The following is an 18,856-nucleotide window of genomic DNA, read 5'->3' as shown; positions in this document are numbered from 1 at the left end:
TTAGCAGTCCACCTTTATTTTGGTTATTTGTGTAGCCCATGTTTTAGTCCTTTTATTTTCAACCTTACCATGCAATTTTGTTTTCAACCGTAACATATAATTTTGTTTTATTTGTGCCTTTGATACATAACATCAAGTTGGATGTTTTTCTTCCTGGGCCTTCCCCCCGCCCGCGCCCCCCACCCCCCGCCCCCGGCTGTGTTAATTGAAACTAAATCATTGATATTTAGATTACTTGGGCTTGGTTCTGTCATTTCATTTGATGTTTCTGTTTACCGTGCTTGAGTATTTTTTCCTATTGGATTAAGAGTTTTCCCCTCTATTTTTAAAGTTATGCATTCTATTTTTATTCTTCTAGTAGCTACCCTGATGTTTTAATGCACGTTCTTTATATTCCTTGTACAGAGTCTAGAGTTACCCAGCATTTGAATCCCCACACAGTTTCCGCTGGAGGTTCTTTTCCTTTTGTAATTTCACAGTATTTCTCTCTTTTCTTATGGCATCCAACATTGTAGTTCTCAGTCTGGCCCTCCAGTGTAGATGTGCTTATTACTACAGGTACATTCTCCCGGCAGCTGCAGGGTCTCCCACTGGAGCTGCCCGTCTACAGGCCTTCTATTAGGGATCCTCCCAGGATCTGGTCCACTCAGAGTTCCCCAACACTGCGTGTGCCTATGTATCTCTTTTTATTATTATTTCTTTATTTTCTGGATTGTTATTGGAATAAGCTACATCTAATTTCAAGCAAGAAAGAAGATGAAAGTTTTAGGGCACCAAGAGGAAGGATTTTTCTGCTCTTTCTTTATATCTTTGTTCACAACAATGTTAAACAGCATTGAGGTGTTACTCATGCTAGTTTCACCTCCTTGTGGTTTTTGTTTGTTTGTTTTCCTGAGCAGTTTTGGGAAGATGAGCAAAAATTTTGCCTGTGTCTTCAGACAGAGCTGTAGTTCACTATTTCAAAAAGAGTTGTTTGTTCACTTTTATTATGTCCCCTGCGCAGGACACTGAGTATTTTTAAGATTAAGAGAATAATAACAAACCAGCATAATTTCTGGATAGAGGTTTCTCAGCTGCACTTTGCAACAATGTGTGTACCTTATATTCAGAGACAGGTGCACACAGATAAGTGCTTAAAAGCAGTAGATGGGAATTAAAATTTATGGAAGCTTAGTTGGAGATTATCAAACTAGAGGATTTGGGGGAAATGCAAAAAAATAGGGTCAACAGGAAAATTGTGAAGGATGACTAGGAAGGACAGCATTTGCCAGGCAGATGAGAGCAAGGGTATTCTGGATAGTAGGTTCAGCATATTCAAGGACATAGCTTAGCATCAGGTATGAGAGGGTAGGGGGATTCTGAGAGGCTAGAAAGGTAGGTGGGGACCTGATTTAGACAATAGCCTCTATTGTATTTCACCATTAAGTTGTAGGGTTTGTTTCCAACAGCACTTTTTTTTTTTGCACTGTGAGTTTTAATTAAAAATATTAAAACAGCTTAACTAATAATGAATTATAAAACTTTGATAGCTCATTGTACTACCATTTGTAAGGCATATTTTATTATTTTTATAAAGCTGAAAGAAACTTTACATACTTGTATCTGCTGTTTTCTATTTCAGAGAAAAATTATGAAGAGGTCTAAAATATGTAAAAAAAAGCCCAACTGAGAAGTGAAATATAGACAACAAAATCTATGCACAGATGTGCCCTAAGAGCATAGGTGGTTTTTAGCTCATGTTTTGGGTGAGAAAATTTAGCTTATTTCACACGGTACAAAAGCAGGTGCAGTAGTAAAGCTGAATCATGAAAACTCTCAATCAGTTATTTTTAGCATGCCTCTCCATTTTTTCTTTCCTCTCCTTTTCTGCCTTTGTGCCTGAGTCTTGAATGGGTAACCACTTGAGAGGTTGCGGGGGATAAATGGGCCCTGGAGGAGGTGTCAGTTAACATCAAAAAGTAGATCTGGCCATAACTATATAGACATTTCACCCGTAGATAAGTCCAGTTATTGCTGAAAAAAGAATTCTTCCCTGAAACGTCTGTGTGGCTAGCCTCTGGCCCTTCTAATCCATTGTGGGCAGTGAGCTCAGATGCTCCAGCAGGACTGTGGGAGGAGCCAGGCAGCAAAGGGCGGAGACTGGGGGACCAGAAGGGCCAGGGGTTGGGGATTGAGACTAGCTACCAAGACAGGGAGTGTGATGGCCGCAGCCCTGGAAGCGGATCTTGGACAGACCCAGATCCTGAGGCCCGACCCTGAGGGGGGCAGGGAGGGAGTGTGGCAGCCCAGCAGAGGCTTTGCACCCCTTGCAGGGTTCCTGTCCTGCTGTTGGGGACTGGGAGCCACCTGGCCCCCCACACTGTCATGGACTGCAAAACCCCCTCCCCCCCCAAGGCTCAAGGCTGTGGGCCTCTGAAGTTTTTTAAAGTAAGGGCTGTGTGGAACTCCGAGAGGACTCTTCACATAGTCCTCCATCCTCTTTGCAGTTTGTCCTAACTGATGGAGCCATTCTTTTCTTGTACCTGTAACAAGCCAGGCTTTAATATGGTGGTGACATCTGCTTTGGAATTGTTCATGAGAATTGTCTGTTACATAAAAAATTATCCGAGGTTTTGTAATTAAAGTTGCCTTTTAACTACATTTCTTCCCTTAGACTTATGTGAATGTTAAGTTACCGCTTAATGGGATGTCAAGAAATTATTTGGAGGCATCTACTTATAAAATGACAGAGCCATTTAATTTTGAGAAAAATGAAAGCAAGCTTCCATCACATGGTTCTTTAAGAAGTCCTGGAGGACAGCCTAATCACCCAAATTTCAGGTTGAAAAGCCCAGAGACTAGAAATAAAAATAACAATTTTTTGCTTTGTGAGCAAACCAAACAGTATTTGGCTAGTCAGGAAGACGATTCAGCGTCTTCAAACCCTAGTGGCATCAATGGAGATGTGGTTGGATCCAAAGGAGAGAGGAAGACATTGCCAATGGGTGAGTGAAAACTACAGGCTTAATACTACTTATTTTGATGGTTTCTTTGACTTTTCACAAGTGTGTGTGTGTATGTGTGTATACCATATATATAAAATGGCCCATCAGTGGTCTGTTAACACAATAGCCAAATGGCTCCCGTACAGTATTTGCATTTAAATATTAATTTAGAAGGGAAAACAAGATACCAACTAGCCGTCTTTGGCTAGATTAATCACACAAAGGATTCCTGGGGAGAGAATGAATACAGATGAGCCTTTCCTCCAAAGAAAGATATACATACTAGGAATGTAGAAAGGAAGGAAACCCTATGACTTTTTATAGGAGTTCTAAAGATTGACCTTGTTTTACACGCATAAAGTACTGTGCTGACACTGTGCATGTAAGAGCTCACAAAGATATATCTAAGACATTAAATTGTTTCACTTTATTAAAAAATCATTCCTTTAGTCCTCATTCTAAAAACCGGTTGTTTAAGGAAGTTGGACCCTTCTTGAACCTGAGATGTGACCTTCTAACATTATGGTGATGTAATTCTCAGTGGTCCTTGGGCCTCTGGGGTTCCCCAACAGGTCAGAACTATTTCTCTAATAATGTTAAACATTATCTGCCTTTTTAGTTGTGCCAACTTTACACTGATGTTCAGAAACAAAGGTGGGTAAAATATTGGCATTTTATTAGCTTGATATAAGGCAGGACACCAACCTGGGCTAGTGGTCATTGAGTTTTTAATTGCCATCCACTTTGGAGTTAAGGCAAAAAAAGACATAAATGACATTTCTTAAGAATGTCCTTAATGAAACAGGATGAATTATTAATAAATCTTGATCCTTGTCAACAGATATTTCAGTATTTTGTGAGTCGAAGTAGGAATTATCCCCCTAACTTCTATTGCATATTGAGTATGAAATTTCAGAGAAGTAGGATGTTGCTTATTTATAGTGTAGCTTTAAGACTATTATGGTATAGTATTATTATTTGAACATTACGTAATTACTTTTATATTCTCAGGAACAAATTAATATTTGGCTTTTATTAGGCTTTATGTTTTTCCTCCCCAGGAAACTCAGTGTCACCATTAAATGTTGGAAATAATTCACCACCCAAAGAAGCAAATAGTGTAAGTTATGGGTTGTTTTCCTGTTTGGTGTTTTTGTTTGGGTAAAAGATTCTAAACGTGTTTTTGTATTGCATTAATAAATAATTACTCAATATTCAGGTATTTTTTAAGGTCAAACTTCCTTTTTTTAATGTAGTACTTTTTTTAAAAAAATGCAACATTTTCTTTTTAGGTAATTGTAGATTGACATACAATTGTAAGAAACAATGGAAATCCTGTGTAGCCTTTACCCAGTTTCTCCCTGTGGGAACAGGCTGCAGAGCAGAAGTATAGTATCACAGCCAGGATATTGACCTTGATACTCAAAATACAGAATACTTCCATCAGTACAGGAGCCCTTATGTGCTTTTTTTATGGCCATACCCATTTCCCTCCTGTCCCTATCCCTTCCTTAACCCAGGTAGCCAGTAATTTAACCATTCCTTTAGGATAGGTCTGCTGGTGACAAATTCTCTTAGTTTTATTTGAGATTTCCTCTTCATTTTTTGAAAGAAAATTTTCTTGGATAAGTTTCTTAGTTAACAGTTCTTTTCTTTCAGCACTTAAAAAATATCATGCCACTTCCTTCTGCCTCCATGAAAAATCTGTTCTCTTTTGAATTGTTCTTCTTTGTATAAGATGTCGCTTCTCTTTCTCTGCTTTTAAGCGTTTTTGTTGTCTTTAGCTTTAAGAAATTTGACTAAAGTGTGTCTTGGTGTGTAGTTCTTTGAGTTTATTCTCTTTGAATTTGCTCAGCTTCTTAAATTTGTAGACCTATCTCTTTTGACAAATTTTGGTCATTATCTACTTGAGTACTTCTTTAGCCCTGCCTTCTTTCTCCTTTCCTTCTGAGACTCTTCAAATACATGAATGTTATATCTCGTGTTATAGTCCCAGAGATCCCTGAGGCTGTGCTTATTTATATTTTCTGCTCACTCTGTTTTCTCTCTCTTGTTCAGATTAGGTAAGTTCTGTAGTTTGATCTTCATGTTCACTGTCTCTTTCCTCTGTCCCCTTCCTTTCTGCTGTTGAGCCACCCATTGTGTTTTTAATTTTTGTTATTGTACTTTCCAGTTTGAAAACTTTCATTTGGTTCTTATTTCTTTTCTAAGACTCTCTTTTCCTTCATTTCAAGCATGTTCATAATTGCTTGTTGAAGTATTGGTGGCTGCTTTAAAATCTTTGTCAGATAAACTTAACATCTGTCCTCTTGAGTTGACATCTTTTCATTTTTCCTTGTAATTTTCCTGTTTTTTAGTATGACAGTTTGCTTCTATTGAAACTGAGACACTTTGGGTATTATGTTATGAAACTCTATATTATTTAAATTTTCTGTTTTAGCCAACTTCTTCTGACACTGCTCCATCAGGAGAAGGGGGGTGTTGCCAGGTGGAAGTAGTTGTTCAGGTTCCCCGCTCAGGCTCTGTGGATCTCAAGGGGGTGTTCTTCCTTGCTGCTGGGTGAGGGTGGGGTAAGGTGGCAGAGAATGGACAAGCCAGAGGGAGATTTGGAGACATTCATTATTGTTGAATGGTGGCAAAAAGGTCCTGACTGTCCACTAAGTCTCCTCTAACACCACCCCAATGGTGGGGAGTTGGGAGGTGAGGGGTTTGGGTGACACTTCCTTTTTTTCCCCCTTTTCTTTTTATTGATTTCAGAGAGGAAGGGAGAGCGAGGGAGAGATAGAAACATCAATGATGAGAGAGAATCATTGACCGGCTGCCTCCTGCACGCCCCACACTGAGGTTCAAGCCTGCAACCTGGGCATGTGCCCTTGACCAGAATTGAACCTGGGATCCTTCAGTCTGCAGGCCGATGCTCTATCCATTGAACCAAACCAGCTAGGGCTTGGGTGACACTTCTTACTGCCAGATGGAAGTCCAGGCTCCCATGTGGTTTCCACAGGGAAGCCCTGCAGGGATGAAGTCTTGGCTTCCTACTTTGTTGGCCTTCTCTGATGCCACCCTGGTGGGAGGGCTGCTACCTCGTTATAGCCTGGTGAAAGTGGAAGTCTCGGCTCCCCACTCTACTCTTTTTTTAAAAAGATATATTTTATTGATTTTTTACAGAGAGGAAGAGAGAGGGATAGAGAGTTAGAAACATCGATGAGAGAGAAACATCGATCAGCTGCCTCCTGCACACCTTCTACTGGGGATGTGCCCGCAACCAAGGTACATACCCTTGACCAGAATCGAACCTGGGACCTTTCAGTCCTTAGGCTGACGCCCCATCCACTGAGCCAAACTGGTTAGGGCTCCCCACTCTACTCTTGCTGGTGGAAGTGGGGGCCACAGTTTTACCTGCAGTGTTTGTCTAGAGTAGAGTTATTTATTGATAAAAGCTTTTTGTCTTGCTGGGCTGCCCCTTTGCTAGAGAGAGCAAGCTTTTGGTTGAGGCTTTTATTGCCTGCATCTTTTGATGTCTCTGGGTTGCTGGCTTCTCCAGCACCCTGTCTGGGATAGATAGATGAGGCAAAAAGAGAACTCAGAGAACCCATCGCCACTTCCTTCTGTGAGTCCCAGGGTTCCTAGCTTGTCTGCTGCCGTCTTTCAGAGTAGGCTTATGTTGGTTTTACATGTAAGTCCAGGGTTTTTAGTTTTACCTAGTTGGAAGAGTAGGGAAATGTTGATCTTTATCTTCCCAGAAGAGGGAATTCCAAAGCTAGTAGTTTTTAAATGTTATTACCAAGTTTTAATACTGCTATTCTCTCTTTTTAATAGAAGCCTAGCAATAATGTGTCTCCTGCAAAGTCAAAAAATATACACAAGTTGGTTGAGAATTCCTTGTCCATAAATAATCCAGCACTCTTCAAATCCTTAGGACCTCCTCTTCGGTCAACTACTTGCCATCGCTGTGGCCTGTTTGGTAAGCATGTTGCTCTCAGTTGTGTTAGATTATTCCTTTACATGTTTGAAAAATACCTTGATTACAGAAAATTTAAAATATATTAAATGTAAATGGAATAATATATATGCAACATAAACCCAGCCATCAGCATACAGTCGTTTGTTCATCCATACTTTCCAACTCTTACTGCTTCTTGTTTTTTTATAGTTGTTTTTTTTTTAGATAAAATTTTCATGCATTGAAACGCACAAACTCGCACCCCATCAAGATAGAGAATATTTCCTTCTTAGAAAGTTTCCTCATGCCACTTCCTAGGCACTGTACTTCCTAGAAGCAGCCACTGTTTTATTTTTTTTTAATAAATTAATTTTGCCAGAATTTCATATAAATGAAATCTACAGAATTTCATATAAATGGAACCATACAGTATGGGCTCTTTTGTATAAAACTTTTTGCATTTAGAATTATATTTTTGAGATTCGTCCATGTTGTTGCATGTATATTAATTAATTTTTGTCGCTGAGTAGTATTTCATTGTATGATTATACCAGTTTATCTGTTCTTTTGTTGAAACATTTTGCTGTGTCCAGTTTTTGCACTCTGCATATTTTTGCACAAGTCTTTGTGTGAACATATGTTTCATTTCTCTTGGGTACGTACCTAGGAGGAGAAGTGCTGAGTCAAAAGGATAGGCATATGTTTAACTTTACAGGAAACAGCCAAAGTAGCTGTCTCATTTTAGATTTCTATTGGTAACAAGTTCTGATTCCTTTACAGCTTTGTGAACCTTAGGGATTTTCAGTCTTTTTAATTTTAGCCTTTGTTGTGGGTGTGTAGTGATATCTCATTGGGGTTTTAATTTGCATTTCCCTCATAATCAATGGTCTTGGGCAGTTTTTCATATATATAGACATATATATATATGTATATATATACACACACACACACACACACACACACTTCAGAGAAGGAGGGAGAGATAGAAACAGCAATGATGAAAGAGAATCATTGATTGGCTGCCTCTTGCATGCCCCACACTGAGGGTCGAGCCTACAATTCAGGCATGTGCCCTGACCAGGAATCGAACTGTGACTTCCTGGTTCATAGGTGGACGTTCAACCACTGAGCCTCGCCAGTCAGCCTCTATTTCTTTTAGAGTAGAGGCATTTGAGGCCAGCTTGGTTTTGTTGTTTTTTGGTAACATGTTTTTTTCTGCCTGGATACTGATAGGATTTCTTTTTTAATCCTCATCCAAGGACATGCTTTTTGATTTTAGAGAGAGGGGAAGAGAGAAGGAGGACAGGAGGGAGGGAGGAAATAAATCAGTTGCCTCTTGTAAGATCCCTACTGGGGATCGAACCTGCAACCTTGGTGTATTCGGACGATGCTCTAACTCCGTGGTCGGCAAAGTGCAGCTCGCGAGCCACATGCGGCTCTTTGGCCCCTTGAGTGTGGCTCTTCCTAAACCTTAGGAGTACCCTAATTAAGTTAATAACAGTGTACCTACCTATATAGTTTAAGTTTAAAAAATTTGGCTCTCAAAAGAAATTTCAGTCGTTGTACTGTTGATATTTGGCTCTGTTGACTAACGAGTTTGCTGACCACTGCTCTAACTGAGCTATCTAGGCAGGGCTGTTTTGTATTTTTGTTGTTGTTAATTCTCACCGAGGATTTTTTTTTTTCCATTGATATTTAGAGAGAGTAGAAGGGAGGGAGGCAGAGGGAGAGAGAGGTGAGAGAGACACATCAATTGGTTGCCTCCTGCACATGCCCTGACCTGGCCCAGAGATTGAGCCTGCAGCTCAGGTACTTGCCCTTGACCAGGAATCAAAACAAAGACCTGTCAGTGTGCGGGTCGATATTCTAACCACTGAACAACACCATATGTTTAATGGCACAGAGTAAGCCATGTCAGAGTCTGCTTGCACAAGTTACGTTAATTGCCACAGTTTTTCTGTTTCCTTTGGTTTCTTTTATAATGCGTTCTGGGCTCTGCTTTAGAGAAGTCAGTTACGTTTCCAGTCTGTCCTCTCTTTTCTCTGCATTTGGAGAGAGCTCGGAAAGTTTAATCTTGACACCTAATTATAAACATCAGAAGCCTCTTCAAATAATCTTGATGTGATTAATAGAATGGTGTTTGATATGGCTGGTCTTTGAAATTGTTTTGCTCTGGGCAGCAAGTATTTGGAATGAAATGTTATGGGCTGTTTTCCGTAGGGTCGCAGAGGTGTTCACAATGCAAGCAGACATACTATTGCTCCATAGCATGCCAGAGAAGAGACTGGTCAGCACACAGCATCGTGTGCAAACCTGTGCAGCAAAAGTAAGTGTTTGTTTTTATTCATTAGAGAATTTTTCAACATTTTTTCCTGATAGTATAAGGATCAAATCAGGTAAGCAGCCCATAATTGTAGATGCTGTTACTTTATTCTTATTTATTGAGGTGTAACGTAAAGTGTGCAAATCTGAAGTGAACAGCTTTACAAACTTAAGAGTTTTCATGAATATATGAGGTTGGACACATTAAGATTTAAAACCTTAAGTGACTTTGTTGTGTTTTTTTTTTTAATGACTAGAGCTTAGAAAGCTCTTTTAATTATGTATCCTTTACTAAGTTCTAATAAGGTGGAACTCTCACAGTGCTTCGTGGATTGCAATTTTGAAATACACCAATCTTGTGTGCTATTTACCAGTTTGCAAAACAGTTTCACGTATATAACCTCATTTCATCCTCAAAACTGTTTGCTGTGGGGATGATCTCCATTTCCCAGATAAGAAAACCGAGGCTTGTAGATCGTGGCTATCTTCCTTTCACTGGGCGGCTTCGGGAAGAAGCACTGCTGTGCACAGGGCAGACCGTTGCTTAGGCAGCTGTTACTGTGCTGTGATTCTGTCTGGAAGAAGCTGTTTGCTCTTTTTGGATTTTGTTGATTGAGAATTTAACGTAATTGTGGTCCTTACTCTTAATTAGCTCTGTATTATAAGTATTATAATTAATTGCTTTATTCCAGTTTCCACAAACTTGAAGACAATAAATCATCTTATGAAATAAAGAACGTGGAAGTGAAAAATGAGGTATGATGTAGACTCATTTCTGCATTTCACTAGTGTTGGTTTAACAACAGAAGCCTCCTGCTGAATAAATGTGCACACCCTAGGGCTTGGTGTGGTGACCGTTGGGGCTCACTGAAAATGGTTTACGACCAGCCTTTTTCCGAAAAGGGCTTGCGATGGCTGTATCTGTGTCAAACCACTTGGACTAGTGAGGGGAGTCCCTTCTTTGCATTCCCTGCACTCAGACGTTCTCTAGCCTCGTCAGCTATTTTGACCTTGATTCCAGCAAATAGTAGCCACAATATCATTGAAATACGTGCTTGTATGTAACCCACTTATGTGTGTTTTTCAAACCAGAGTGACTATCCATTTGGAGTTACTAAAGAAATAGCCATTTCTGCTGATAAAATAATGTTTTCTGATTTGAGAAGTCTACAACTCAGGAAAACCATGGAAATTAAGGTATTTGTTGTTTAATCTTTGTGGACAGAAATCCAAAGAACTATGGGTTTTATTTCCCTGTTTTCTATTTTGAATTCATGGTAGCTACAAAATTTAATCTGATGAAATTGATAGATTGCAACAACTATCTTTGATGCTTATTGTATCTTAGTAAAAGCTTTAAGAAATGCACATTTGCTTGTATTCCAGTGAATTTTTACATCTTTCCTATCTTTGAAAGGGTACAGTTACTGAATTCAAAGACCCAAGTGACTTTTATGTGCAGTTATATTCTTCAGAAGTTTTAGAATACATGAACCAACTTTCTGCGAGCCTAAAGGAAACCTATGCAAATACAGTGCATGAGGAGGATTATATTCCTGTTAAAGGGGAAGTTTGTGTTGCCAAGTACACTGTTGACCAGGTAACCTCTCTTGAAATGAATTATTTAATAAGATGTTTTAATTTACTTTGGTTGTATCAACTTGACACCAGACCTTTTAATGATGCATTAGGTGGCTTAAAAGCGAGACTGGTCCAACTTCTGTTTTCTTCCTCCGTCAGTTTTCCAGGCTCTGTTCGGTTGCTTGCTCCCTGCGCAAGGCCTCTCCAGCTCTGTTTATGGGCTCCTCAGTGCTGCTTCCAGGCTCATTGTTAGCCTTAGAGCTTGTGTTTATTTGTGTAGCTGAGGCACCAGGGTGTCATAGAGTCGACTGGGTGAAAATAGCTTGACAATATTTGTGCATAGCACAGTGGCCTAATTAAACAATTTTGGGCAAGATTACTAGAAAATTATGTTAACTTGTTAATTGAGTGCCCTGGAATAGAACAGTTAGCCTTTCCTTTGCATGTTCTATAGAGTGTTTGAGAATTTTTTAACCTAAGATTGTGAAATGCTACTAGACACTTTTCCAAAGAGGATATACAGATGGCCAGTAGACATATGGAAATATGCTCAATGTCACTATTCATCAGAGAAATGCAAATTAAAACTACAATAGGTGTTACCTCATACCTGCCATAATGGTTACCATCAATAAATTAACAAACAAATGCTGGTGAGGATGTGGAGAAAGGGAACCCTGGTATACTGCTGGTAGGAATGAAAACTGGTATAGCCATTATGAAAAAATTGTATGGAGTTTCCTCAAAAAATTAAATATGGAATTGCCATATGACCTAGCAATCCCACTTCTGGGAATATATCCTAAGAACCCCAAAACACCAATCAGAAATAATATATGCACCCCTATGTTCACAGAAGCATTATTTACAACTAGAGGCCCAGTGCACTTAATTTATGCACAGGTAGGGTCCCTAGGCCTGGCTGGCAATCAGGCCGATCTGCGGGGTGACTGGCGGGGAGCCCCCACAGGCACTACCTTGGCTGGTCTGGGGCCACCTGCTCACCGGCCCCGCCGTCAGGGCCTTTGAGCTGGGGGCAGCTCCTGCGTTGAGCGTCTGCCCCCTGGTGGTCAGTGTGAGTCATAGCAACCAGTTGTTTTGCCATTCGGTCAATTTGCATATTAGGCTTTTATTATATAGGATAGCTAAGATCTGGAAGTAGCCCAAGTGCCCATCAGTAGATGAGTGGATAAAAATGCTGTGGCACATTTACACCATGGAATGCTATATGACTGTAAAAAAGAAGCTTCTATTATGACAGCGTGGGTGGACCTGAAGATTTATTATGCCAAGCGAAATAAGCCAACTAGGGAAAGACAAAATATCACATGATCTCACTTATATGTAGGATCTAATGAACAAAATAAACTGATGAACAAAATAGGTCCAGATGCATGGAACAGACTGACAAATCTCATAGGGGAGGGAGATGGAGGAGACAGAAAGAGGTTAACCAAAGAACATCTATCTATCTATCTATCTATCTATCTATCTATCTATATAAAAGGCTAATATGCAAAGTGTCCCCTCTGGAGTTCGACTGGGAGACCAGATCAATCGCTCGCTATGATGTGCACTGACCACCAGGGGGCAGCACGGAACAAAGGAAGGCCCTGGCTGGCAGCCAGAAGGCCCCAATCAGCCCTGATCACTGGCCAGGACTAGGGACCCTACCTGTGCACAAATTCCGTGCACTGGGCCTCTAGTATATGCATATAGGCATAGCCCGTGGACACAGACAATAGTATGGGGAAGACCTGGGTGGGTTAGGGGCTGGGTGGAGGGGGGCAAAGGAGAGGAAAATGGGGAACTTCTGTAATGCTGTCAATAATACATTAAAAAAAAAAAGATCATGAAATGCTTTTTTGAAGTAGAGTACCATTTTATTTCATTTCAGACCTGGAATAGAGTAATAATACAAGACGTTGATATGCTACAGAAGAAGGCACAAGTCTTATATATTGATTATGGAAATGAAGAAATAATTCCATTAAACAGAATTCAGCAACTAAACAGACACATTGACTTGTTTCCTCCTTGTGTGAGTCTCTTCTGCTTTCTAAATTCCTAATAGTGGCCCAAAGGAGCTGTTTTTAATGTTTTGATAGATACACTATTTGCTTGTTCTGTTCTGCCGTGAGTGCCTGTTGGCACATCTTTTTCTACCTAGGTAAACATTCAGTGGTTTTCTTGGCTAAGTACTACCTTGGGTGAAAAACTGTTAGCATTTCTAGGCATTATCAATCTGCTCTTTAACAATAATCATTTTTATACTTACTACACTATTTGAAAGTGACTTGAATTGATATGTAATTGAGGGATAATTATTCTTTCCTCAACTTCTCAAGCTTTAAGCCCCAAAAGTCAAAGCACTGTGAATAGGGTACCCAAAGAGAAAAATAATTACACATAAAATTGTTTATATGGTTTGTACTCAAAGATTTTTGAAAAATTTTTATGCATGAAAGCACATCTTTTTAAACCTTTACATAATTAACTAGAAAAAATCATTTTCAAATACTGATTTTTTTTTTAGTAACTTGCACAAAATCTTTCAGGCCATAAAGTGCTTTGTGGCTGATGTTATCCCAGCAGAGGGGAATTGGAGCAATGATTGTATCAAAACTATTAAATCACTGTTAATGGAGCAGTTCTGCTCGGTAAAGATTGTCAACATCTTGAAAGAGGACGTGGTTACCTTTGCTGTGGATGTTATGCTACCAAGTTCAGGTAAGACCTGAATCTTTCTTTGTAAATGAGGTGTTTAATCCGTTGTTTAGTCTCCACCTAATCCTCAGAGAAGAAAGAGAAACATGAAGTGAGGCCAAGTAAGCTCTTCTCTGGGGGCATTCAGACTGTGAATGAAGACGTGTCCTTGGCTCTGCTCTCGCAGTCGGCAGTGTGTCAGAGCCATGGCACGAATCCACAAAACTGAGTGGATTAAAGGGCAGATGTAGACAGTCTGGGGGTGACGATATTGTCCTTTCAATATAACCATGATAATATCTACTTCTAAGTTCTCCTTTATTGAGAAATTCAGAAATTTCTCTTACGCATGCATTCATTTTTATCATCATTGCTTTTCCTTTGAACATCCTTCACAGAACTATTTTGTTAGTGTTGATACTGTAAGTACATAGTGTTCAGGTTGTGGAAATGAAAAATCACTTTGGAATCCTGTTCTTTCATTCTGGCTTTATATCTGTTTGAAAAGTGACTTCCTACCATGTGCTTATAATTGCCTCTCAGTTTCCCCGGTGTTACTCCTCTACTTTTAGAGACTCAGCATCAGTTGGTGACTTGGTGAAAAATGCAGTTAATTTTTTTGTGAAATTAGGTATAAAATCTATGTTTTGTTTCATTGGTATGTATGTTTCATATTATGACTTCAGCTTTTGGATATTATTTCAGAGAGCTTGAAGTGCTGGCTAAGCCTTGTTTCAGTCATACTTTGTTTCTGAGAAGAAGTCTTGTGTCTTAAATTCATTTCCCCCCATAAAGAGTGATCTTTCTAAGTATGCCAGTAAGATGGTACTAAATGTTAATCAGAATTTTGAAGTGAAATTTTCATTAAATTTTCTGTCAAGTGATGATGGGAAGTTTAAAGCTGAGCATTACTAAAACATACTTTGCACAAAGGAACTGAACTAGTAAGAAATATGCCAATGTGTATAAAAGCTATAATCTCTAAATCATGAAATTATGACTCATGTTTTCTATTTATGCTTTGCCTTAATATTTAGTATTTAGCTCACTGTAGATCTGTTTTCTTAATCACTTAGGAAAACCCTTAGACGATGTGCTTGTAGAAATGGGATATGGCTTGATACCTAAGGGACAAAATTTTAAGAAGCAAAGTACAGTTCAAAGTGAGTATACACATTAATAGTGAACAGTATAGTGACTTCTACTGAACATAAAAGCACAAATGTCACAGTGTCCGGTTCATGGAAATGCTAGCCCTTCTATAAACTTTATACATGAAAGATGATAGTTTTTATTTAGTAACACATTATTTCTAATCTCAATGTCCCCTGCCTAGTTTTCTTCCCTGTCTTTCAGATTAATCCTTGCCATGATAATTATCAGAGATTACAAACATCTAAATATCATAACACTTTGTGTTGAGGTATTTTAGCTAACATTTCCTTAGTTCAATTTGCTTTTCTTCCTTATTTGGGTATTCCAGCAATAATAAACAGTGCTAAACCATTCTGTCCTAGTAGGATGGTGTTTCTCTTTAAATTTTTACTTTTTGTTTACGTGTGTGTAGTTTTTGTTTAGTCTACAACAAGTTTTGCTATGAGCATTTTATTTTCTCATTGCCTAGTCTTATGTGTTTCTTGTATTGTGCTTTTTCCTGTACTTTTCCTTTACCAATTCCGTCATATACCACATAACAACAGGGATATGTTCTGAGAAATGTGTCATTAGGTGATTTGGTCATTGTGCAAACATCATACAGTATACTTACACAAACCTAGGTGGTATAGCCTGCTACTGTAATAGTATGTGCTCCACTGGCAACTCAGAAGGTTTGTTTCCAGTAGCAGCACCATAAACTCATGAGTAATGCATTACGCTATGTTACAACATCGCTAGGTGATAGGAATTTTCAACTTCCTATTGTAATCTTATGTCGGGGCCTCTGTTATATACATGGTATGTAGTTGACTGAAGTGTCGGTAAGAAGTGCATGACTGGCCCTGACCGGTTTGGCTCAGTGGATAGAGCGTTGGCCTGCAGACTGAAGGGTCCTGCGTTCGATTCCAGTCAAGGGCATGTACGTTGGTTGCAGGCACATCCCCAGTGGGGGGTGTGCAGGAGGCAGCTGGTCGATGTTTCTCTCTCATCGATGTTTCTGGCTCTCTATCCCTCTCCCTTCCTCTCTGTAAAAAATCAATAAAATATATTTTTAAAAAAAGAAGTGCATGACTGTCCTGTAGATGAAGACACACTTCCTTGTCTCTAGAGGCTCATTCATCCAGAGGTGATCTCCAAATTAATGGTGCCATGATTAGATGCATCTTGTCACATAAACAAATTTAACTCATCCTTAAGTCTACCTTTTCCTTCACCTCCCATCTTTTGCTCTGTTTGGTTGCTGAGTCTTTATTAATTCTTCTTCCTAAGTGTTCTTTATATGTTTTTTTTTCTTCCTTTTTCTATTACCACTTTTTTTTAGTTCAGGAGTTCTTAACATTTGAAATGATTTCAAAAACATTTTTATTTTATCTTTTTGTTTCTGGTCTGTATTCTTACACTACTGCCTGTATGATATCCCTAAAACACAAATCTTGGTGTGATAACTCTGCTGAAAAGCTTTCAGTAGTTCTTCGCCATCTAGAGGAAAAAAACCAAACACTTCCTGGTCTCATAGTAGTCATGGTTGAAATCAGAAGGGTTGGTGATGTCTTAGGGATAGTGTGGAGTGAGGAAAAATAGGGAAGGGCCTACAACGTAAGTGAGGAGCTGTGCTGGGAAGGTGGGAAGCACATGGGGAAATGTTGCCAGAGCAGCAGGGGGATAATGGTTTCTAGGAGGCAGTTATCAGTAACAGCAGATGCTGCAGAGGGGTCAAGTGGAAGGACCGGGAACCTTCAGAGCAACACCGGCTTTACTCCTGCACTGTGGAAGTGTGCAGAAGAGACACAGGCGATTATACAACAGCGTGAATGTGGAAGTGCAGGTGCAGTGGGAGCACCTGGGAGAGGCACCTGGTCTAGACTTGGCAGGAAATTAGCGGGCTGCTGGAGGATTGGGGGTACTTTGAGGGGTGGGTCTGTGAGCAGCACGTATTAAGGTCTAGAGGTGTGGAAAGCATGATTATGATTAGACCTGAAAAACTGAAAATTTTGATTAGTGAAACCAAAAAGACTTACTTTTCTGTTTTCTGATCAGGTGAGCCTGAAGATGTTGGGAAAATGACAGCTGAAAACAAAATTGTTGTAGACAGAAGAGACTTAATCCCAAAAGTGTTAACTTTGAACATAGGTGATGAGTTCTGTGGTGTGGTTTCCCACATTCAGACGCCAGAAGACTTTTTTTGTCAAAAACTACAAAGTGGACGTAAGTCACCTTTCTCAGCTTGGCTCTCAAGATAACTTCAAGAGATTCAGCAGGCAAAAGTGAAGCTAATGTGTAGAGTTGTATTTCTTTTGCTTAAGATGTGATCTGTGTTTACAGATAAGCTCGCTGAACTGCAGGCGTCCCTTAACGAGTACTGTGTTCAAGTGTCTCCACGCTTGGATTTTTACCCAACCATTGGTGACATCTGCTGTGCTCAGTTCTCGGGTAAGGAAAGAGAGTGTGGTTAAATTTTTTACTTAAGTAAAATGCAGGTGAGAGAGAATTTTCAGTTTGCACTAGATGGCCCTATTTGAAACTTGAGCATTAAAGTACACCAAATATGTCCAGTTAAACTAAATCAAAGTGCATAAAGGAAGAGGGCCGGGAATGTGTGTGGGGGGTGGGGGGAAGAAGGGGGTAGAGGAGGTTTTGATTGTTTTATCAGCCCTGCAGTTTTGAGTTTTGGGAGACTGGTGCAGATCATTCTGTTTACATCAGAATGCGAATGTGGAACCTCCCAGGGTCATGAATTCTCCAGTTTTCTTTGGAAAAGCTAGAGGGCCTGGGAGTGCAGAGCTGTCATAGCACAGCCTCTCCAGCTGCACAGGTCTGGTCTTTGATAACTGCATTTCATTATTTTCGGGTGAAAGGAGAGCCAGTGACCTCACAGAGCGGGAGACCCAAGCAGGCCTCTAGGAAAATGATTGCTCGGTTAGTGGAGTCTGGTTGACTCATACCGCCAGGTATTCTAAAATTAGCCCTGCTTGATGCCTAAGCCAATGGTCCATGTATTGATCAAGACCTTGTGGATCCCCATGACCAACATGTTCTTTGTCCTAATGAGCTAACTGTCTGCTGGGGAGACAAGGCAAGGGTGGACATAAGTCATGACAGCAAACTGCATGAGTCTAGTAAGGTAAGAAGAAAGGCGATACTGAGTAGTTGAAGGCTTCTGTTAAGCAAAGATAGCAAGCATTCATTGTTCAATAAAGCTCAATATTAAAATTTACAAGTGACCATTTCTAAATTTGGGAGGAAAAGTTTTTGTTTACATCTACATTGGAAAATCATTTGAGATTGAGTCTCCTTTTTTCAGAGGATGATCAGTGGTACCGTGCCTCTGTCTTGGCGTACGCCTCTGAAGACTCTGTGCTGGTCGGATATGTAGATTATGGAAACTTTGAAATCCTGAGTTTGAAAAGACTGTGCCCCATAACTCCAAAGTTGTTGGAATTGCCAATGCAAGCGATAAAGTGTGTGCTGGCAGGTATGAAATTTTTATGGTCCCTGTATTTTTAAATGATTAAAACCTCAAGTAGGAGTATTAGAATTGAAATTTACTGATAAGATAAAGGAACATGTTTAGACATAACTTATTTAGTGGAAAAATAATCCTTAATAGAACACTTAGGAAACACTTTCTGTAATAAAACAAAACTTAATGTACCTGTGGTTATGAAATTGAGTGTTCTTTGCTATTTATGGAGCATGCATTATTAATATCATAGAAGTCTATTAACTACATAAAGTAGAGTGAAACCCACTTATAAAAGCAATAAGAACATTACAGGTATGTGCTTAGAAATTGCTATGTATGTAATCTGTCCCAGAGGGCTTCTTTTCACGTCAATAATTGGCTTCTATACCTTCATGTATATGTATCCTAATTTAACTAATAACCAATTATAAGAATGCTACTTACCTATATTTTACAACCTGTCCGAGATCATTTACTTAAGATGGGTTGCGAGGTGTAGGTATGTTGCTAACAGGTCCTTAGGAGGTGTTGGTGGGTGTGCTGCTTTTCCTGTTTGTGGTGGTTCTCCAGAAGGCGTTAAACTAGTGTACCCATCTGTCCGAAATGCAGAGGTAGTCAATGCCTTCATACCTGGGTGCACCAAATAGGTATTTCTGTGTTAGTTCATCTTGGCCAATTTTGGTGAGCTAAATTCATTAT

At 39.6% G+C, this 18,856-nt stretch overlaps 1 protein-coding gene and 1 pseudogene across 1 annotated transcript in view; one reads left to right on the top strand and one right to left on the bottom strand.

The window, feature by feature from the left end:
* Positions 1 to 1,819: 1,819 nt before the first annotated feature.
* On the bottom strand, positions 1,820 to 2,366 carry LOC118670301 (annotated as a pseudogene).
* The window catches only part of TDRD1 (tudor domain containing 1), a 31,298-nt gene continuing 14,806 nt past the window's right edge, over positions 2,365 to 18,856 (top strand). Inside the window, exons 1-14 of the mRNA XM_036337369.1 lie at positions 2,365 to 2,427; positions 2,654 to 2,984; positions 4,046 to 4,104; positions 6,804 to 6,948; positions 9,148 to 9,253; positions 9,942 to 10,005; positions 10,342 to 10,446; positions 10,667 to 10,849; positions 12,728 to 12,871; positions 13,389 to 13,560; positions 14,613 to 14,699; positions 16,732 to 16,899; positions 17,017 to 17,124; positions 17,996 to 18,166. Of these exons, the coding sequence (XP_036193262.1) occupies positions 2,365 to 2,427; positions 2,654 to 2,984; positions 4,046 to 4,104; positions 6,804 to 6,948; positions 9,148 to 9,253; positions 9,942 to 10,005; positions 10,342 to 10,446; positions 10,667 to 10,849; positions 12,728 to 12,871; positions 13,389 to 13,560; positions 14,613 to 14,699; positions 16,732 to 16,899; positions 17,017 to 17,124; positions 17,996 to 18,166 (1,906 nt within the window). The remainder of the gene's footprint in view (positions 2,428 to 2,653; positions 2,985 to 4,045; positions 4,105 to 6,803; positions 6,949 to 9,147; positions 9,254 to 9,941; positions 10,006 to 10,341; positions 10,447 to 10,666; positions 10,850 to 12,727; positions 12,872 to 13,388; positions 13,561 to 14,612; positions 14,700 to 16,731; positions 16,900 to 17,016; positions 17,125 to 17,995; positions 18,167 to 18,856) is intronic.

Source organism: Myotis myotis, unplaced genomic scaffold (genome assembly GCF_014108235.1).
Source record: "Myotis myotis isolate mMyoMyo1 unplaced genomic scaffold, mMyoMyo1.p scaffold_m19_p_15, whole genome shotgun sequence".
NCBI classification, from domain to species: domain Eukaryota; kingdom Metazoa; phylum Chordata; class Mammalia; order Chiroptera; family Vespertilionidae; genus Myotis; species Myotis myotis.
Note: the sequence above shows the minus strand (reverse complement) of the source record. Positions and strands in the feature narration are given on the sequence as shown.